Source organism: Balearica regulorum, chromosome 14, assembly GCF_011004875.1.
Source record: "Balearica regulorum gibbericeps isolate bBalReg1 chromosome 14, bBalReg1.pri, whole genome shotgun sequence".
NCBI classification, from domain to species: domain Eukaryota; kingdom Metazoa; phylum Chordata; class Aves; order Gruiformes; family Gruidae; genus Balearica; species Balearica regulorum.
In genome coordinates, this window is record NC_046197.1 from 18,223,617 (window position 1) to 18,245,499 (window position 21,883).

A 21,883-nucleotide genomic window follows, 5' to 3' on the forward strand; every position below is an offset into this window, starting at 1 on the left:
CTTAGCTTGATTTGCACCCTAAAGCTTCCCATCAAGGTACTATGGCAAGCCTCCACCACATATAAATGCTACGCAATCAAATAATCCTAAAACTACACAACAATCCAGTCCATACCTTATTCAAAGTCTTCCATACTAATCATAACTAAAACCCATATCAATTCTTTATGTAGCCTCAGCTGCGGACTGTGCAACCAGCAAACACATTAGCAGAAAATTAAATAAACCTCAAGACTGGTCTTGCTAATTTAGGCAGGTATTTCAGAAGCCACATGCTTCTAGTCCTGTGAGAAAGTGACTTAAAAGGTTACACTAAAAACCTGATTTATTTAAAAAAAGAGTAAGGACTATGGAATGCAATTTAATTCTGTAGGAATGTGGTAAATAAATTGTGTACACGCACACAAAAATAATGAGGTGAGCTTTGGGAGTTACTCTAAATCTTATGAAGAGCTGCCAGTCACAACTCCCAGAACACAGCAAACAAGGAAACATTTAACCCCAGCACCAAGGGTGGGAAACAGTCACCCTGTCAACTGCTGTTACTATTGCTAGCATACACACTGTTAACATTAAAATCTCTTCAAGACTGGACTAATTCATTTGAAGCACACTATTTTTAAAACCATTTTTTTCTTCATAGTTCATTTTACTGACAAGCTATAATTGAGAAACATCACCATTCACCAGTGTATCCCTTTAAAACATTAGTATTCCAGAATAACATGATCCAAGTGGGCCAACACATCCTAACTCCGTAGTGTCTACCACACTGAATGCGTAGCAGCTTTAGTTCATACGCCTGTAGGATCTGTAAGAAATCCTCAGATTCCACCAGAGCAGAAGCAACGCTGCTCCTGTGCCAAGCAGCGCCACGCACACGGGCCAACATGCCGTAAAATCCTTACTTGATCTACAAGTCCGTGAAAAATAAGCCCATCAGAGCAGCTTAATAAATACTTTTTTAGTTCATGGTTTTTTCATATTTGTTTACTTACCACATTATTTGCCACAAATTTTCTTTTTACAGATTCAGTAGTTGATAAATAAAGCAGACTTTCAGTCAAGGTTATAAATTACAACCAACAAATTCAACAGTCCGTTCTTTTCGTACTTCTAGTCCATGCAAATTCCCGCTTTACCAATAAGCAGGAAATTCTGTCCCTATTTCAGCACCTCAGATTATTCTTGGTGTTCATGCTCCTGTCCTGGGATCAGCCACCGAATGCTCTCCGTTCGAACAGTAGCGTACATGACAAAGCTAGCCAGGAAGAGCAAAGAAAAGAGAAGCAGCCAGTCTATGCCTTTTGTCAGCACGCTGGGCAGGGGCCCTTCCCAGTCTTCCTCGGTCACAGCCACGTCGCTTTTAGCTTCTATACCTAAAAGAGAAAGTGCTTGATCAACACCGGTAATAATCATTAAACAGAGAAGTTAGTCTGAGAACAGGAACAAAGCTCCAAATACGAACCAAGGCACATGTACAGTTAGACATAAAATTTTGGTGAGATGGTCCCCGTGTGTTAAGGTATATCTAGCATACAGTTTACTTACATAAAAATATATTGATTTTTATGTGTATTTTCATAATAGGAGAATGCTCCCGTCCTTCCACAGCACAGCTTTGTGTAAGTTTGGGAGTGGGTGTATGTTTGTTGTTTTTGGGTATTTCTGCTGTATTAGCAATTATAACAATTTCTGGCCTCTAACAAAGGCCTTTGTAGGCCTATACATGTTTTTTTGTTTTACTTTACAGAAGCACAGAAGGAGCAGAGAGCTCACAACGTGGACAGCCAGATCACGCAAACTGGAATCCTTTCGTCTCCTCCCGTGCAAGAATCAAAACCATCTCATCCCCCACCTGCTGTCAGTCTTACATGGCTCAGGCAATGATCCCAAGGTTCATCTGCCTTTATTCCCAAATTAAATATTTGGGCAGAAAGACATGCTTAATCCTTCCAGCACCCTCTCTAGCTAAACCCCGCTGTTTCCCCCTACTCTGTGACAGCAGCCCAGTAAGTCGAGTCTCTGCTTTCAGCATATAAACCTCTGCCAGGTCTTCTCAAGGTCTTCATGCAATTAATTTTAAAGAACAAACAACAGGGAGAAGAAAGCCCAGTTTGGAGCTAAAAGCCAGCGTGTTCTTGTTACTGACACATCAGGGCTGATTTACGTACCTGTTTGATTAAAAATGAAGTCTTTCAGTGTTTCCAGCGTTCTGTCTGTATGATTAAACCTAGCCATAGGTTTAGCACCTTGGAAAAGGAGGATATTGGGTACAGCCACAGTTCCAAATCTAGTTGATAAACTGATGAACATAAAGCAAATACAAAGCATGAAGGAAAAGAAATCCACTGGAGGAAAAAGCAAAGATGGTCACAATATAGCAAGCGTCAGTTTTACTAAATTAAATTGTCACTTTGTAAGAAAGTGTTTCTAAAACACACAATTTGCTAACGGAAGTAAACTGATGGTAGAGCACAGGAAGCGTGAGTTACCTGCTGTGCTGAGATGCATCCAGCGCCAGGAAGCGAAGAGTAGGAAATGCTCGAGGTAAAGAATTAAAATGAGGTGCCAGACTGGCAGAAAAGCGGCACCACGGTGTATAGAACAAGACTAACGTACAGTCACTGCTGTTTGGGTTTAAGAACTCCATTAGGTCCTTTGAGAAAGCAGAAGAAAAACAAACATGGACATTAGATATTTAATAGAGTTAAATACTGCATCATTCAGTAATCAATTAGATACTTGACAATATTTATCACGTAGTTGCACGTTTGTTTAAGCTTTTTAAAACAGATGGAGAAGGGTATTTAACATTTTGTTAAGGTTGTTTTAAAAATTTATTACTTTAAAAAAACCCCAAAACATAACCATTATAAGAAACAAGCTAGAAATAGGCACTGGTACTGGCAGTAAACACCATTAACAATTTCAGGCACACTAATCGGTGCAGCACAGAACTTTACTGCAGGCACAGAGATGAGAGCCACAGGCATGTGGACTGAGCTGTATCTCCACTTTTTTCTGCTCAGAATGACACGAAAAGCCTCCCAGCTCAGAGGCTTCCTCTTTTCGACAGCACAGAGGATGTTACGCAAGGACAGTCCCCAACTCGCTGACAGAAACACGCACATGCTGCTGACGCGGCACCTTTCGCCATCCTCACAGGTTCAAAGTAACACCAAGCAGCGAACCGGGCGATGCGCTTACCTGAGACACGTTCAGGATCTGCAGCGTGAAGCTGTCCATGCCGGTGATGTTTCTCTCCTCGCAGTTCACTTTGGGAGCTTTGGCGCTGTCGGTGCTATTGGGTTCCTCGGCGGGCGCGGGCAGCACCGTCTCCAGCACGACCTGCTCCCGATCCTGGCTGCCCGCCTGGCCGGGGGGACCCGTCGGGCTGCTCCCCGCGCCGCAGGCATCGCCTCCGGCCGCCGCATCGCAAGCCCCCCCCTTGGCTACGGCGGACGCCTGGCCTTCCCTCGCCTCCCCCGGCACCACCGAGAGCACCACGGCCTGCTGCGCGGGGAGCCCGCTGCCCAGCATCGCGTCCGCCATTTCCGCGGTCCGGTACCGCACCGGCTCGCCGCTGCCCTGCACGGAGCCGCCCCCGGGGGAGTGGGGCTGCCCGCCGGCGTTCTGCTCCGTCACCGCCCCTGCGCCGGGAGGGAGATGTCAGCTCCGCGCTGCGGCCGAGTCCGGCCTCCCCGCGCCTCGCCCGCCCCGGGGAGGCCCCACACACGCCGCCCAGTCCCTAGGGCCCACCCCAGCTGGCAGCGCCGAAGCCCGCCGGCCTCACCTGCAGGGAGAGCCCTACCGAGCCAGGCCAGCGCCAGCAGCAGCCGCCACATCCTCGGCCCCCGCCGTCTCCACAGCGCTGCGTCTCCCCAGACAACGGCCACTTCCGCCGGAGCCTTGTCCCGCTTCCGCTCGCTTCCGCTTCCGGTGCGCGCGTGCGTAGCGCGGCGAGGACGGCGTGCCGCCATCTTGTCTTGGCTCGGGGCGGGCGGCGGCGGTTCCGAGCTCGGACCGGCTCTGGGCGTTCGCTGCCGGTGGGGCGGGCTGCGCCCAGTGCGCTCTTCGTCCTCCGACCGCTCGCCCTGTTTGTACTTCTAGGAGGGAGGGGGGCAGCGCGGGCCGCAGCGGCGGGGACGCGATTGTTACCGTTCTGCGTCCGTAACCCTCAAACGAGGGGACAGAAATCTGCTGGAGCTGAGAGAGCAGCTCAAGACAACGGAATCCAGCTGAGGCCCCAGTCCCTGCTGCTGTTAAATACAAATCGTGGGGTTTTTAACCGAGTTTTCTCTCGTCAGCCCGGCCGAACCCCCGGTATGACAGGCACACACGTTCACTCCCGTCTTCGCAGCTCCACCGACGACCCTGCGATACGGTGCAGGGGCTCCGGCTCGGTCTGCTGGTGGTCGGCGGGCTTTTCATGGTTGAGTTAAATTCCAGGTCAAAAAATTCTTGCAACGAGGGAAGCGTCATCCTGAGGACTTTGACAGGATGTTGTGACTGAAGGGTGGTTGAGAGGCCACACAGACGTACCTGGTAGTTCGTTCCAGAAGCGCGTTCTGTTACAGCCCGTTACCGCAGGCCTGCTGCGAGCAGCTCCCTGCCCGAGGGTTTGCTGCCTTCACCCGCTACGGAGAAGCACAGATTCAGTTTGGGATGTGTTTTCACACAGAAACTAAACTTTCATATGCAGCCAGGCTGGGGTAAGGGTAAAAGCCTGTAAATCACGGTGTTCCTTAAAACAGCCAGCACTGTACAATGAGATTTTGCCAAAATTTTGCATCTTGTCAAAAAGTGAATGAGAATTAGGACCTAGGAGAGTATGAACCCTACACGCACACTGAAAAAAAGCTAGGAAAGCTCTGCACGTGCATATAAATGAAGATGGATGTCAGCTTTATTACAGAAAGGGGATTTTTGTCCTTGTTTTTACTAGAGGACACTTCTGTCTAACAGCGCATTTTCTTGCTTGGAAATTTTTTTCTTTCAAAGTACAATTTGCATAAGCATTAATATTGAGGACATAAAAATCCAAAGATAGAAAACATGAGGTTTGCATGTAGAGGGAAGATACGTAATTAGACCAGCCAATACAGACCAAATAAGCTTGAAAATAAAAGCACATACGGAATCCAAGCTGGCATGGAACAGTCAGAAAAAAGCTGCCCCGTTCCCAGTTCCTTATCTTCGAGTTTGTACAAAGCGGCGTTTTCATCTTGAAAACAATTCTCCTGGCCAAGGACTGTGCGTGCTTCCCAGCCCTCAGCTCTGCACCATCAGGACATCGCGTCTCTCCTACTGGAGCCCTGGATGTCAGATCTCAAACACAAGTGATGATACTCCAGACCTTTAAACAACAGATAGATAGCTTCCTGGCAGCATACGTCCACCTGAGACCCTCCTGGGGATTTAATCCTAACGTAATATCCTTCCTACCATAACACAAATCAAGAGGTTTGTGCAAAATTGTGTTCTTTTTTATGGTGACTACAATAAGTAATCTATTAATGGCAGACAAATTAACTCCCAAGAATTACAAATTACCAGGCTTTATTGTACCTAACTCAGAACAAACATACTATCCCATTATTACAGAGAAGGCACATTTCTTACAATGCCTACCAGTTTTGTTGCAAAACTGGTTTTGGTGGCTTACATTTTTCTGATTTTTAACGTCAAATGTCTGTTTTCAGGAAAAAGTCTAGTAAAAAAAAGACATTGTTTTGCATCTATTCAAACACCTTGGACACATTACGAAAGCTCTGTTTGCTAGGGAATTATCTGACCTGTAGCAAAGAGGAGAATTTGCAAAATAGGAGTCTTCTGTTGCACCCATGAATAAACACCAAAACTTGGTGGTCATTTGTGCATTTAGATTCCTGCAACTGGACTTCTCTCCCCCAGATTTCAGTCAGTTCCTTCACGGGCACGCAGCAAGAGAAGGAGCAAAAGAGGACATGGACTGGGACACAGGCAACTCCAGGACCATCACCGAGACCACTGTTTCCACTCATGTAACCCCAACGCCCTCACAGTTGTGACATTCTGTGTACTCAATAGCACAAAGATGAGGTGGAAGAAACACGACATTCAGTTTGGGAGCACAGGCTGAGGTTGCGCGGGCAACTTAAACCTACACCTAAATTTGGGATGTGTGACTTTGTAATCTGTGTTTTCTCGATGTTGCTGCAGTTGATTGTGTTTTTACTTAAAAATATGACCACTTGAAGCAGTAAATACACATATCAGTATTATGCATATCTCAAAGGCCTGCCCTAAGTAATCAAACTTGTGCTAATTGTTACTGTGTTATTTTTTCACTAATTAGAACAAGCTTTTGTGGTACGAAAACAACAACATGAAAGACAAGATTTATCTGCCTCAGATCATTTAAACAATACTTAAGAATTCCACAACATATTTCAGCTTCAAAGTAGTTAAAAGTCGTTAACTAATGATTCCTTCCAGCAACCCTGCAAGATAAAGCAGGTATTTTTGCCATGTTTTTACCGATGGGGAAAAAGGAGACATTGCCATCCCTAGGCCATGCAGGAACCTGGGTGAACGAGCCAGCTCTGGAACATGGTAGCTTTTGGGGTGCCAATTCTGTCTGGTCAGGCCACACCTCTCAAATATTAAACACAGAGCCACAGGCAGAACCCTGATAAAAACAGCATGCAAGGCAAGGCAGCGAGTCCTTTACTTTCAGGCATTACAGCTTTAAATGATTAACTGTCAAGAGCAATCTGCATTTGTCTTGCTCCAGAAACACACTCTGTTGAGCTGTCATATGTAATAGATACAATATCACTAATTCACACTGCACTGTTTGTGCCACTTTAAGAGCTCACACCAAGGAGGTACCAAAACATAAAAATGCCAGTCCAGCCCCAAAACGAGCCTTGGTGTCTCATCATACGCATAAATGAAATTATTCAAACAGATAACCATCTTAACCCGCTTGCATAGCTGACACCCCAACTCTGCCAGTCTGTTGGCATGAATAAACGATAAACTGTCGTCAGAAACCGGACCTGGCCTTGCACACCACCTGTGTGTCGAGGGAGCAGACTGCAGTGCACCTTTTACCATTGGGTTCATCACATGGCAGAGAACACAGCAGCCACGGAAGCAGTCAAGCAACTTCCAACACAGCTGGAAAGCCGGTATTCTTGTACAATACAATTTATGATTGACTTAGTATCTAATATTTATGGTTTTGTTACAACCAAGAAAACAATCCATTTTGCTAAAGGAATCACACCCAGGAACTGATTTTCAGACCAAGATGTAACAGACTGTAGTCGAACTCTATTCTGAACATATCCAGTCACCTTGAAAGCCAAATATTTAGAGTTGCCTTTTTTTTTTTGACCATTCTGGTATGAGATGTCATTTTCAGGTAAAAGCAACTTAAAATGCTGCAAAATAACTGCAACTGACATTTAAAACTTCAATCCTAACTGTATTCAGGGCCTTTGAAAGTACCTGGAAGAGAAAACAAGAGGGTGCTGGAGAGCAAGGGGAGGACACAGACCTAGTGGTTTAGGTTGCAGCTTCTGGTGGGTAGGGCTGCCCATCTTCCCCAAGAGTTAGGGAAAAACTTCAGCAGAGAAGAAAAAAAAAAAAAGAAAAAAAAGAGGGGTTGGGTGGTATGCAGAGTACATCTTATCAACAAAGATAAATTGGAATATTGCTATAATACAGGGATAAATGTATCTTATTCACCACAGAATAATGAATAATTACCACCATTCCATGGAAAGTTTAGTTTATCCATACTCTCGAACTGATTTCCATGTGCAACAGAGGGAAAAAAAAGTTAGCATCTTACTATTTATACATACATAGTTGTAACTCCTCTCTTCTCATATTTGAGCAATTAAGTTACTGTAGCACCATTTCTAATTCCTGAAAAAATAAGCAACATTCCTGTATTTTCTGATACCTTGCAATTCACACAGGGTTTTTGCTTTAATTCAAATACATGGAACTTGCCTGTAACAAGCAATACACATCTTGTGTTGAAATTCAGAAAGCAAAGTGTATTGAAAGGCTGAGCTAATTTCTTCAATTTTAAAATCGCACAACACAGTGGCCTCATGGCTCTCACAAACCCCGTGAGCATTTTGAAGTCCACGCAGGCATGAACACACTCAGCCTATTGCAGTTAGATTCAGTGACACTTCAGGAAGGCAAGGGCTGCTGGATTTTAAGTGAAATCCAGTCAAGGTATGCCAAAACATTTCAGTGCCGGTTTGAGTTATGTAACTATGACTGAGACGTCAGGAGAACAGCATTTCCATTTCCAAGAGAGAAGGGCTAAGGCTATTGGTATGGTAACGCTGTCAACAGGCATCCTCAGCCAGAATTTAAAAGATACTAGAAAAAGCCCAGAGAAAAAAAAAAGGTTTTAAAGTATTAACTTTATTAATAAATATACATCCATATGATGATGTAAATACAGATCATGAACACTACTCCATTCCCATACACATAATTGCACACGAGTAGCTCAAGTTCATGGACATAAAAACATACACAGTATCTAATCAGGCTTTTTACAGCAGAGGACAGGGTGCTGATACTAGTTATTTAACAGGTTACTGTTTCCCCCAAAGTAAACCTGTGGAAAAGGAAATGATGAAAGATTAAATTATCAGAAAGTGGTTCAAATTTCAGAATACAGATTTTTCTATTTGAAAAAAAATCACAAGGAAAAAGGTCTAGTCTCTACTAAAGTCATAAATATATTTAAGCAGTGTTAAAATATATGCATTAGAGAATAATAAACTTTTGTGGTCAGAAATGAAGTCTGCAGTTCAAAGTATTTATGATTGTTATCAACTGTTTTAATTGTCAACTCTAAGGACAGCATGAAACATTATTATACATATAACAAAGAATAGCAGAGTCACAGCTAATGAAACCATCGGACAAATGACTTCACATTGCTCTGCCTTTTAAAGCTCTTCAAAAATGGGGGAGGGAGTTAAATTCTCATCTGAATTACTCTGTGTATTGTAGTTCCAAGTAATTCTTTTCACAGACACATCACTTTTCACTGACAAGGCTTGGTTTTGTCCTGACTGAACTCTCAGATCTTTCAGACAAAATGAAAATATATTTATTCAGAACAGAGATCTTTAATGGCTCTTGATACATAGTTATTTTGATTAGTTTAAACTAAATCCAAGATACAAAGAACATTGCTTTAATGACAAAGCTAACCACTGATTTTAAAAAATACTATCTTTGATATCAAAGTCAGCCACTTCTGATGGTATCTGATTTTCTTCTGCCAAAATAGGGTGCTAGCATCTTGAATATGTCCAGTGCAAGACTTTATAGTAGCAAAATTATTTGGTTTTAAAGTTTAAGTAAATTTAATCAGAAACTGAATAGTAGTTACTATATGAATATTAAACAGTGAACTTGTATAGCATCATTAAGGAATAATAGCAAGCTAATACATTTCATTTATGTATAAATAAGACATTAGAAACTTGATAATTAAAAGAAATTATTAAAAAACAAACTTGACATGTAGATCTTCTGAACAGTGTTAACACACAACAGTGATCTGAGCTTATGAATAGCTGAATTATGATATATAATATAAAATAAGCAATTTACCTTACAAGTAATGTTTTCATACTATGGGGGGAAAAGGCCAGTTTTCCCATTGGTACTAATAAAGTTTAGGCATTAACATGCTGTTTCAGTGTTCTTCATGGAAAGAAAAGTGTTGAAAAAAGCACAATGTATTCTGCAGATTATATATAGGAGAAGCAGAAGTATTTGAAATTCCATTTCTAGTTCACTTTGAATCTCTTCACTTCTCTTTTCTTCCCCTCACTGCATGGCACCAGTTAACTATAGTCAGCTCTAAACCAAAGCAGAGTTAGGAAAGGCCCAGCAGTGCACTTCTGGTCTCCTTGCTAAATCTGGAGCACCAAGCAGCCCATTACAGACTCTCTGAACACTTTTCTACTTTATGCTCATCATTTCACAACTGACAACGTTAATTGTTTTTTACTGGGATTATATTCCTTCTGATATAATTAATAAACACTGTAATGAATAGAAATTGCTTAGATGATTTCATTATTTCATCAGCATACTTGAATACAAAATTCATTATACTAGCAGAACAGCGATACATCTGCATTATCTCCTGACACACAGCACAGCACCACTGAGTAGATGCACAAGTGAGAAACGGAACAGGAGCAAACAGGATAAAGAGGAGGAGGTAAGAAGTGGAGTTTCTCCAAGGTACAGTGGTGACATGCAACACGTTCCTTGCCAGCGAGGTGTGACACTCCTGCAGTTATTACATTCAGCTGAAGAGGACTGCTTTCCCAGCTGAGTTCAGGAAAGAACTTAAAGCAGTCTTTTGTTGAAAAATCATCTGATTAAAAACAGCCAATACAACACAGATCCTGAGGGTGAATTAACTCACGTTAGCATTTTGCATGTGTCAGAAGTTACATCGTTCTGAGAAAGATTGCTAAATTTCAGACTTGCGAGTTTGTTGAGGAACAGAACGTATAACTGGATTTCATAGCTTCAGCATGAAGAGACTATTTTTTAGTAGCAGTTTAGCTGCCATTAGTTCATCTATCGACTAAGGAGCCATCCAGTATAGTTGAGGTTCATTGTCTTAGTTGCCAGTGCATACACAGTTCCCCCAAAACAATTCAACACACCTATTGTAAAGTACAGCATAAAGTCCAGCTCAATATGTGTTAGGCATCACTGGAACACCTGAAGGCTTGCTGCTTTTTTCCTGATAAAAAAGGTATGAAACATGACATCTGTTTCTTAAGTTGGCATCACTGAAATCAAGAGTTCTCATCAAAATGACAGCAGGCCAGAATAGCATTTATGTCAACAAAAATTATCAGCATCATTACTCATTCAGCACAAGCTCTATTAACCCAAATTTTTCTTCTCCCCCAAATCTGCAAACTCTATATATTCCCCCCCCGATATTTGAAGCTACAAATTTATCATAATGTCATATTATATATGTAACAACTTAAACTTTCTTCCAGATGAAAAAAAAAAAAAAGCTTTAATTCCAGTAAAATAAACTTAGAACAAACAATATGCAACATTGAGGACTGATTTTTTTGAAGTCTAGATTAAAGTATTTTATACACACACTCACACACTCTCTCACACTTAAAAAAAAAAATTAAACGCACCCAGTTGAAAAATGGAACATTTCTTTTGGAAGGAGTGAAGGCTTTAGTTTGAGTCAAGAAAGGTATTTATAGTTAACCAACAACATTTTTTTTCAGCTTGCATGCATAGATGAATTACTTTATATCTGGGGTCTAGCAGTGCAGTAAACTGCATCCTGTTTGCATCAGCTATACAGTTTGCTTTTATAAATCATGAAAATGGTGTCCTTTGGTAGATATATAAGCTTCCATAACTTAAATATAGTATAAGTGTCAAACAACGGAATAACTGTATTTCCAGGAATATCTGGCAAAACTAAGTCTGAAAACTTGGCAACAGTGTCTATTTAAAAAGTTTAATTTGTAAACATTATAGATTAATACTTTAAAAGCTATTAAACTGTCGCCACCTAAGCACAGGTTTTAAAGGCAAAACCCAGTGTAAATAGCTATTTACAGATTTAAGAACATACTGTTTAATATTAACCAAGTGCGTAACTAGAATGAACAGTACTTAACTTCTTATAAAATATTTCAAATTTCAAGGAATTATTTATGGTTTGGTATATGCACTATTAGGCATTTCAAAATTACACAGCAGAATCCTGTAACAGCATAACTAAAAGAACAGCTATCACCTAAAGGCAAATTAGCTTGTATTAATAAGGCGCTGTGAAGCTGTAACGCGCTGTACAAATTCTCGTTTTTCTCGTTAAGATTTTCAAAAATATTTTTGGAGCATTAGTTGAAATTGTCTTACTGCTACAACTCCAGAAACAAAAGCCACGTGAAATCAGCACTTTTTTTTTAAAAAAAAAAAAAAAAGGTTGGGTTTTTTTTTTTTGTTTTTTAAGTATCTATTTGAGGTCTGTAGAAGCTCCTGCAGAAGTAAAATGTAGCTTGCTGCTTTCTTTAGCAATTTTTATTTTCAAGTAATAACTCATCTGGCTAAGCTCCTTATTGTGAGATAGGCCACATCATGAACCAACAGCCAGCTAATTCTGTCCTCCATATTTCAATTATTTAATGCATAACCACACAACTAGATTTACCAGAAATTGAATGTAAAACTAGGGACATGGATGTTACTTAAGTATTGACACCAAGGCATATGCATCACTTCAGACTTTCTTATAAATTATGATTTAAACCCAACAAAAACCCCTTTAAACCAGTGCCTTCTCAACATTGTTTTAAAAGTTACTGAATTGCACCAGTAGGCTATGGCATTATTTGAATAAAAATAAAATCTAGAAACTCAGACTTAGGCAAACACTACAACAAAATGCAAGAAACATGCCAAAATTCAGAGTAAAGCGGATTAGTAAGAAGTTACTAATTCCCTCCTTTCATTCATTAGGCTGTTTGATTTTGCTACTAGTTTCACCAGCAGCATGTACTCCTCTGTTATGCACCATAGGATAGGGAAAAGCTGCACTGCCACAAGTATAACTTAGATTTGCAAGCCGTGATAGAGCTTTAATGCTACCTGGAGGTCTGCCTGGGCTGACTTTGTATCCTGCTGCTTTAGTTGTACCCAAGGGTCTGCCTGGACTTGTCTTAAATCCAGCTGCTTTGGTGGTCCCCAGGGGTCGACCTGTGCTGGTTCGGTACCCTGCTGATTTTGTGGTCCCTGATGGCCTTCCACGTTTACCAGATCGGTTGAGGTTTTTCTTTTTCTTTAGTTCATCTTTTGTCTCTATATTCCTCCCACTTGTGGTCTGCAAGTGCGATTCGTTCAATGCGTCTTGTCTCTGGCATGCAATTGGTTTGTGGCTGACTGCGTGGCTGTATTTACTTTGCTGCGTGGCATACAAGTCAAACTGATCAGCAGATCTCACATTGTCTTCGTTAAGGCAAGAACTCTTGCCGGTCCCACAGAAAGCTGTATTACTGCTGGCAACAGGGTGCATCATTTTCTACTAAAAATAAGAGAGACAAATATGTATCAATATATAAACATACTGCAGCATTCCACAAATTAGAATCTTTCAAAAGCTACCTTTATTTCTTAAAATGAATCAAAACTACTTTGTCTATTTGTAGTAAACAGTATTGATGTCAGTAACTTAATTTTTTAAATGAGTCACTTGAGGTTTTGCACAGTAACCTTTACACATAGTTAAAAACAACAATTTAAACCATGTATTATTCAGATAGGTATAATTAGGGAAGAAGTACGTTAAAGAACTGAACAAGAGCATTTCAGCAACCAAGATACCCAATATCTGCTCACCCACTGTGATTTCAAAACCTTTCTAACTGAACTGCATGTAAATTCTAGCCATTCTAGTTGCAAGATTAACCTATCACCTGTGAGCCAAGGAAAAATACGGTACCACTCTCTTGAGTTAGTAGATATAGGCTCCTACAGATTTTTTAACTGCAGCAAATTAATAAAACACTTATCACTTTTGTCATTTCTCATCACAATTAATGTTAAAGAAATAAACAGGTAAGGCATTCAGCAAAGACAATGATGCCATAGTTGGGAAAGCAGAAATATGGAATGAATCTATTTCAAAGTACAAGGTGCTAGATTGCAGAAATGCCACTGCTGTTCTAGTTAGAAGCGCAGGTACAAGTCGCTGGTAATGCCAGCTCTGAGATAACAACTTTGAGAAAGACACCACAACTCCTGCTACAGACATGCACATTGTCACACATCTCCAAATATTCTAGAAAACAAACGTGGCCCATCGAGGTCAACAACTGTTTTATATAGACTGCTCTTTTTGTTAGACAAAACTAACTTGAGCTGTGCTCTGTTTACAGAGGTTTACATGTTTAAACAAGAATCAAAGCCCTATCTTCCGGACAGTAGGAGGGTGACTCTCACCTGCATGTTACTGCAGGCTGACCCCAGTTCCAATGCACGAATTGACATCCAGCTGCTAGAAACCACGTATGGTCACCGTCATAATTACAAGCAACTATTTCTAAGTAAATTGGTTATGCTTATATCCATCATAGCAAATCTCTGCTGCATATGTACTGGGGCAGAATCACGATAATTAACAATATTACTGGTATTCTAAAACTTTTTTAGTATTAGTGCTTCTAAATACCAACTGCACAGATACTGCCTCAGATTTCTTAGTAATGGTGATACCGTAAGAAGCCAGCAAGCCACTCAAGGAGCAACATGATGATATTTTCACCCATTCTACTATATTGGTTCTACAACTTAAATAAGCTGCAAATACCCAGTTTAAGATAATAACATTTAGCCATGCTGAAGACAAGATTAAGGCAATCACTGTCTGGCATGTCAGAGTATTTCTGTGCCCAACAGCCATGCTTAGGACACCAGCTATTTCTCCCTATGGTAAATTTCTCTAGTAGATAAGGGCTGGAAGATTTATTGTATTTTCCCTGCAGTAGCTATGGAACATCACCTACAGCAACCCAATTTAAATCCTACCATTGATTACTGAATTTATTTGACAGTTATGAATGTCTCCTCCCAGCCAGCGAGAAAGCATACAGCAGAGATGGTCTGTTTACCCAGGAGTAAATCCCCGTGCTCTTTTCCTCTCATTCCCTCCTGTAACACCCAATTTACCTTGGCTTGTCAAATGCACGTTACAGTGTATGCATTACTCTTCTGCAAATATATGAATATGGGTTTATGTCAAATAGTGACATTATGATAGTAATATAGTTTGAATATTAGATGGTTCCAGCAGAGATTATCTGAGTGCTACCATTCCGGTCTGTTGAATGGGGTATAGTGAAACAAATGTGAAGCCACTGTTGTTGCTGGTGTTGACTAGCAAATGAAACAACTAATAATAATTTGCAAGCCTGTGCTTAGCAAAGAACAAAGTAAGCAAGCTACAGGTCAAGAGACCAGACAGTCTTTTCTGTGGAGCAATAAAAAGGAAGCTTAAGGTTTTCTACAATCAGCAGTCAAAAAAAATGTTACCTTCCTTTAACTCTGCTAGAATAGGGCCCACAATATCGCAAAAAAAAAAACCCACCTGAGATTTTTCATGATATGTAATTGCAAACACGAGGTTTGATAATGTACTTTTGCTGCCGAGAGAGTAAGCCCAGCAGCTCTGAAAGGCTATTCATCTGTTTGTTGATACACCAGAGGACACTTGGAGTGGTTAGCAGCATTCTTGTCTTGGTACTCACTTTAAAGGCAGGAATACTGGCTTCAGCCCCAAAAAGCCGCTCCAAGCTCAACTGCCACAAAGAAGGATCAGTTCAGCTGCCCAGTATCCAAGGAACACACCAGAGCAGGGAGAAGGCACTGAATAAAGTGGGGGCCCCTGGTATTTCTCAGGAGACCAACCACAGCTCAGACTTGTTCCTGTCTATGTTACATTCTTTTTCTCTGCTTTTTCTCCTCATCGCAGGCAGGGGGATATTTCCTACAGACACCATCCATCTTTCCTGGGGAGAACCATTGCAGGTACTCCTAGACAGGGAGTATCCTGCTGTAACCAGCACGTACTGGAGCCTCATCACCATATGCATGTGTTTTGTGTCTACTGGAATATCCCCGAGAGCTCTCGACAAACACTAACTTCAGGTACAAAACCTGGCTGATGCTTGTTTACCTCTCATCTGGCAACAGCCAGTATCACCGTAATTGATGAAAGAACAAAGACGTACGGATCAGTAACTGTTTAAAATTTCTTACAAGCGGAGACTTAAAAAACCCCCACAATCTTGGTGGAAGACTGCCAATGGGATTTTTTTTAATGCTTCCCCACCACCACCGTTTTTCATCAAACCGTGAAAATTTCAAGTAGTACTCAAAGTTCCTATTCTGTGTTTTTTGGTTTAAGTCTTTTTTGGAAAAGTTTTAAAAAGGAAATCTGTAATCGAGCTTAATTAGCCTAAAATGGACATCTCCAGTATAATTTTACTTCGTTCACGTTACAGTGGGGAATAAAAGAATGTAGTGAGTCTATCTGTAGAGTGAAAGCAGGTTTCTTGGCAGGGAGATATAGCATATAAATGAGAATTGGTATAAAATGCAAAGCTATGCCAATTTAAAAATCACACTCTAGTGCAATTGTATAGCCAAACACATACAACGTTGTGTGCAAGCATTCTTAAATAAAACCAGCCAGAAAAGTTTTCAGCGAAATAGAACTTACTTGTTTTGAACCTGTAAACAGACATGTAAAAGGTATTTGCAACCATTTACTTAAATCAATTTTTAAACTGATTCAACTGACTGGCTGAACATCTCTGTGTAAGAAAATAGTTAGGATGAGGCATTGTAGTAATGAAATTTAGTGAATATTTCAAGAAGATTTTTACTGGAAAGCGGCTGTAGAGGATTTTCTGTATGGACCCTTTTCTATCTGGTAATTTATTTCTGTACAAATGCTTTAGCTCCACCGAGGTGAGTTTGAAGTTTTGTTTTGCTCAGATGACAGCCAGGCTACTGAGCAGTCAATACATGATGTATGAGGCTGCTATTAATATTTTTTTTGTATTTCACAGTCAAGCTTGATATTGTTTGCTCTCTTCTGCTGGGAGATGAAATAGAAACCTTATTATAGGCAATACAGATGCAGCACGAAACTTAAGAAATTTTACCTAATTCCAGTGATATCATAGGTTTTGGATAGACTGAGACAGTGCATCCTTGCACCCCTAAATACAAGTTAACACAACACACAGCTCTAGCTTACAACTGCTAGGACTTCTGTCACTGGTATGGCCCATCTCTCTTCTAGGCTTGCAACTATGCAAAAAAGCACCATTCACATCTTTTTCACTACACAAGATTTTAAGACCAAAGCTACTCAAATCACTTTACATAAAAACACCCTCTTGGGTTGGGATGCACCCTTCATGGGCAGAATTTAGCTGCCAGCATAGACAAGACGAAAACTTTGACAAACAGAGAAAGTATGCAAGCCCCTCGGAACAGGCACTGGTTCAGTAAGTATTTTATACTGAGTACTGGATCTGTGACCCATTATCTGCATTAAGCAGAATAATCAATTCCAACACAAGAAGCAGGTGACTGCTCTGGTCTTGCCCACCCCAGCCTGCTTTCTGTAACTACACCTGGTTAGCACCAGAACAGACCCGACTCAGCAAGCGCTTTTGACTTCTGGTAAAACACACTTGAATCAGAGCAAAACTGAACAAAACTGGAAGTACATCATCTATATTACAGCTTTTCAAATGACAAATACCAGGAAAGGTATTTGTCCCCCCATCGCCAACAGGGACAATTTTGCTTTTAATGAGGGTTAGTATACAAAACCCACTCATTTTTTCTGAAGTTTTCCACCACCAAGCTTACAACTATTTCAACAGTATTGATGGAGCTGTAGGAGACTGCAGCAGTATTATCATCATCATCATCCTCCCACCTTGCTTACAGCCAGTACGTACAAAGTAAAAGACACAGACATACTTAAAAACACAAGCAGCTACAAGTATTATTTCTGTGCTAGTACTCTGAACATCCCTTCTACCAATTAAAACCGTTGGAGTGGAGCACAGGACCAGCTCTGTTCAAGATCTCTGCATAAAGAACGCTCTATGCCGCGTACGACAGCACAGAAGCTGCAGGCCCTGGGGAATACCAAAGGGCTCATTTTCTTTGCAGGGGGGAGTTTAAGCAGCAGCGATACTTTCCCTTTCAAGATTACAACGAAGATATGGTATTGGTTCTGCTCTTCCCTCTTAGGATAGTGGGTGTGAGAAATACTTTCATCACTCAGTCAAAAGAATGAATTATATCGATTTAAATGTTTTTTTAAGTGTCCCTTTTATCGTCACCTCCTTTTCGACACGTTAACTCTTGTTAAAGTAGGGCCTTACCCAATTTTTAAAAAACCTGTAACTGCTTGTTTTCACAACGTTGCACCTTACCTTGAGTACTCCCATAAATGTAAATCTTTTAAAAATACTAAGTAGGAAATCCTATCAGTGGCACAACATACACTGTAACACCTGAAACTACATTTGCAATCTAATCTACTTCTGAAGCTAGATAACCAGTTTCTCCAAACTGTGCTTACAAAGCACTTTCTGCAGTTGATTGTGTAACATTTTTTTCATCATTTGACACTAGGTAAACTATATTAAAAACAGCCAAAATATAACAAACAATTTCTTTAAAGCAGTGACTCACTAGAGCTACTGCACGACAACACAAAACTGTAAACTGAAGAGATAACATAACTTTGAAAACAGTTTTTCTCTCAATTATTCTTAGTGCAAAAAAACTAAGAAATTAAGAGTTCCCCAAGCAATACAAGAACTTCCAAGTATGGTCCTTCCCCCAGTGACCCAGGGTCGTTTTCTTACATGACAGAAGTTAAGGGAAGAGTTATTTGGAGCAGATATAACCACCCCCTTCAAATTCCTATTCCCCTGACATGCCAGGCAGAAGGGGAGCCTTCCCTCGCAAAGAGGCTGCGACTCCTCCTCCTGAACAGAGAGCTGCAACCTGGGTGCATCTCTGTGCCCCCAGGAGCTCGAGTCTTTTGATTCCGACACCCTTGGAGAAACGGTGCTCTCCAAAGCCGAAGCACCAGCTTTGTATTAAAGACAGAGATCAGCGCTGCTCTCACAAAGATTTGTCAGGCACTAGGTAGGTTAAGTGTCAAGTAAACCGTGACCTTTTGGGGATCATTCATGATTTGATTGCAAAAGCAGGCAAACAAGTAATTGTTAGGCTCTCTAACCTTAAAAAACAAATAAGTCTTATCTAAGGGCAGAGTTTCACTAGATGCTAACATCAGCAAGAATGTCAGCTGACTTCTTCCCACCCCAAAATTAAGCTCATATGTAACCATGTGATGATGAGAAACAGATCACTTGAAAGGGTTATGACAGCTTCACAAAAACTAAGGAAAATTCATTGACATGATTAAATCATGTCAATGACTTAATTAACTGCACACCTCCAGTTACACTGACACAATTGACAGTTTGGTTTCATAATCAATAGAAACTACACTGAATCTGCATTTTTTTCTGAACGAGACCCTTTTCTTGCCCTTTTCTCTTCTCCCACGTTCCCACTCCTTGTGCCAACACTAACTATTGTGCAAGAGCAGGACAAACTAACACCAGGGATCTGACCCAGGTGAAAACTAGTCCAACAAGAAAGCAAAAGCAACAGTTGGCTGGCATTGAGGCAAAAGAGGAACAGAAACACGCATTTCCATTAGAAGCACAGAGACAAACTGAAGTCCCAGGTCAGCTTAAGCAGCACTGCCCACTGGTTACCACTGACCCACTCCCCCCTGGTCCCAGTTACTTAAAAACTAACCAGACCTCAAAAAAAAAAAAGTTTACTTTTCAGCAACTTAATGGACTCAGAAGACCTGAATGAAGGGCACGGCAAGTCCCAAACACAGCATGGGGAATGGAGGTTGGGGAAAACCCCCCACAGCTGGGGATGGGGCAGCACAGAATGAAGGCAGCCATCAGGCCAGACAGACTGGCTTAGAGGAGTAAGGTTGTGAAACTGCACCCTGATTATTCTGCGGTTCTGTAATTACCAAACTTCAAGGCAATTCAAATATGCATATGAATGACGGAGCAGGTAGAGGTAGATCTTTACAAAGAAAGGATTATTAGTGTTTATGAAATTGTCCATTCACCTCCAGGAGCTACTCCCAGGTAAACAGGAGCAGACCTCACCATAGCCTAGAACAATGGCTTTGAGGAGGTGGAGATGCTTATTCATCTCCGTGGGTGTTCTCGCCCACCTGCTCTTCTCCCCAGGGAACAGACCTCGCTGTAGTCTAGAACAATAGCTCGGAGAGGTAAGACATGCTCATTCATCTCAGTGGGTGTTCTCACCTACCCGCTCCTCTTTCCCTAGCCTCCTCCCACAAACGGATTTTGAAGCTTAAGAGATCTCCTTCCTTAACATCTCCTTCCTGATGTGCACTTCGACGGTGTTTCTCTGCGACAGGACTAGTGAGAAAGGCTCCAGACACATGTCAACACACTCAAACACAGCCTCTGCAGCGTACTTATGCTAGACTGCAGAAAGACAAAGTCCACTTGTTGAATCTGTTCAACAATGGTCAATGGACAAGCAAACACGCGGGACTTTTTTGTTTAAACTTGCATCTAAAACCTGAAGGATATGGACACAGAAAAAAATGTTAGAAGAGAAACTGTGGCATCTGAAGATTGAAATAGAAATAAACCATAATTTAAGACATCTATTAACCAAGTGTTCCTCCTACTCTTTCATTTTATGAAAATAAAACCCACGTGGATCAAAATAAGTGTTACTTTAGAGAGATATGTAGAGATAAATGTATGCAAATTAAAGGTGCAAATATTCACTAATTAATTACCCCAGAAAGACTATGCGCAAATAAGGATGTACTAAACTATCTGCAACTATCTACAAGAATATACACCATTCACATGCATTACGCTAGAAGGCAAAAAGGCGCAGAAGGAAGATATCAGAGGCTATCCAGACACCCTGCCATGCAGGTGAATGAAGGCATGCACTGCTTAGCTACACCAAGTAAATACATCCATGGACTGTATGCACACATTAAGATTCCACACGCTAATGGAAATATGTTCTAGGTGAAAAGCACTGCATATACACTATCCCCACACACGAGAGCCGTGGGTGCTGAAGGGAATTAGTAATTCCTGAGCACAGCGGAGAGGCCAGGCCGGGGAGCAGCAGGAGGCCCAGCTCCACCTGAAGAGGCCAAGGGCCAGCGGAGGGGACAAAGGGGCGACGCAGCTCCCCCCTGCCCCGGCCCGCCGCCTCAGCTGCCACCACAGCCGGCGGGCACCGCGCTTGGGGTCACGGGGGGAGTAGGGGGGTGGTGTTCGCTTCGTGTGTCACCTGTCTCGCGTGGGTGGCAAGAAATAGGGCCCAACCAAAAGCCCCTCGGCCCAGGGTGCGGCCTGGCTCCCTCCCTCCCTCCCGCCCGGACGGGGGGGACAGCGGGACGGGGCGGCGATGGCGCAGCTTCCCTCCCGCGGCCCTGCCGGGCCAGGCTCCCGCACCCCAGAACGGCGCGCAGGCGGGACCCCCGTGAGGACACCGGGGGATCCCCCTCAGCGGCGGGGCTGGACGCGGCCGGCGGGGGAGGGGAGCTCCGCTCCGCTCCCCTCCCCCGCCGGCCGCGTCTCCATCTTGCCCGCCCGCCGCCTCCCACCGCGCAGAGAAGGGGCCAGGGGACACCGGCCCGGCTCGCACCTACCTGAGGGGATCGGAGCGGCCTGCAGGGCGGCGGGCGGACGGGCGGGACGGAGGGCGGGAGCGAGCGGCCGCCTCCCCCACACCCCGCCGTGCGGCTGCAGGGAGCGGCGCTGCGGCGGGCGCGGGCGGGAGGGCGGGCGGGGCGCGCTCCCGAGCGGGGCCGCGCCGCGGGGCCGCGCAGCGAGCGTGCGCGGGGCGGGGCCGGCGGGGGACTCCTCCCGCCTCTGAGGCGTTCGGTGTCGGGGACCCGCCGCCATTTTGTCCTGCGGGTGGGAAGGTGGCGGGCGGGAAGCTGGCCGAGGTGCGAGGCGCGCACGGAGACATGAGGGCCGAGGTGAGGCTGGTCTCCCTGCCGGCACCTTACTTTCCCACAGGCAGGACTGCCACACAGGCGCAGAGGCTGGCCAGGACGGCATGGAGTAGCCTTGAGCACCGGCAAGCGATCCCCATTGCTCAGGGCCTCTGTGACAGGGCAGGGGAGCAGAGGAGGGGT

At 42.9% G+C, this 21,883-nt stretch overlaps 2 protein-coding genes across 5 annotated transcripts; both read right to left on the reverse strand.

Moving 5' to 3' along the window:
* Positions 1–957: 957 nt before the first annotated feature.
* On the reverse strand, positions 958–4,012 carry TXNDC15 (thioredoxin domain containing 15). Of its 2 annotated transcripts, none has more exons than XM_075766348.1 (5): positions 3,815–4,012; positions 3,211–3,653; positions 2,496–2,659; positions 2,175–2,305; positions 958–1,379 (listed from the first exon to the last, which is right to left on the reverse strand). In XM_075766348.1, the coding sequence occupies exons 1-5, from the start codon at positions 3,981–3,983 to the stop codon at positions 1,183–1,185; spliced, it is 1,104 nt and encodes a 367-aa protein (XP_075622463.1). In that variant the 5' UTR covers positions 3,984–4,012; the 3' UTR covers positions 958–1,182. The 2 variants fall into 2 exon arrangements, with proteins under 2 accessions (XP_075622463.1, XP_075622462.1); XM_075766347.1 differs by having other exon boundaries at positions 3,797–4,012.
* Positions 4,013–8,420: 4,408 nt separating this feature from the next.
* On the reverse strand, positions 8,421–21,547 carry C14H5orf24 (chromosome 14 C5orf24 homolog). 3 transcript variants are annotated; one of them, XM_075766687.1, is made up of 3 exons: positions 21,392–21,547; positions 12,694–13,126; positions 8,421–10,804 (listed from the first exon to the last, which is right to left on the reverse strand). In XM_075766687.1, exons 2-3 carry the CDS (start codon positions 13,118–13,120, stop codon positions 10,764–10,766), a joined length of 468 nt encoding a protein of 155 aa, XP_075622802.1. In that variant the 5' UTR covers positions 13,121–13,126; positions 21,392–21,547; the 3' UTR covers positions 8,421–10,763. The 3 variants fall into 3 exon arrangements, with proteins under 3 accessions (XP_075622802.1, XP_075622801.1, XP_075622800.1); XM_075766686.1 differs by having other exon boundaries at positions 8,421–13,123; XM_075766685.1 differs by having other exon boundaries at positions 8,421–13,126.
* Between the last annotated feature and the right edge of the window lie 336 nt (positions 21,548–21,883).

Bases quoted from the DNA above. Each gene is read 5' to 3' on its own strand.
- TXNDC15 (XM_075766347.1), bottom strand. From the start codon at position 3,983: ATGGCGGCACGCCGTCCTCGCCGCGCTACGCACGCGCGCACCGGAAGC. The intron at 3,654-3,796 runs GTGAGGCCGGCG...CTCCCGGCGCAG, and splicing joins CGGTAGGGCTCTCCCTGCAG to GGGCGGTGACGGAGCAGAAC. The intron at 1,380-2,174 runs GTACGTAAATCA...TTTCTCTTTTAG, and splicing joins CTTCATTTTTAATCAAACAG to GTATAGAAGCTAAAAGCGAC.
- C14H5orf24 (XM_075766686.1), bottom strand. From the start codon at position 13,120: ATGATGCACCCTGTTGCCAGCAGTAATACAGCTTTCTGTGGGACCGGC.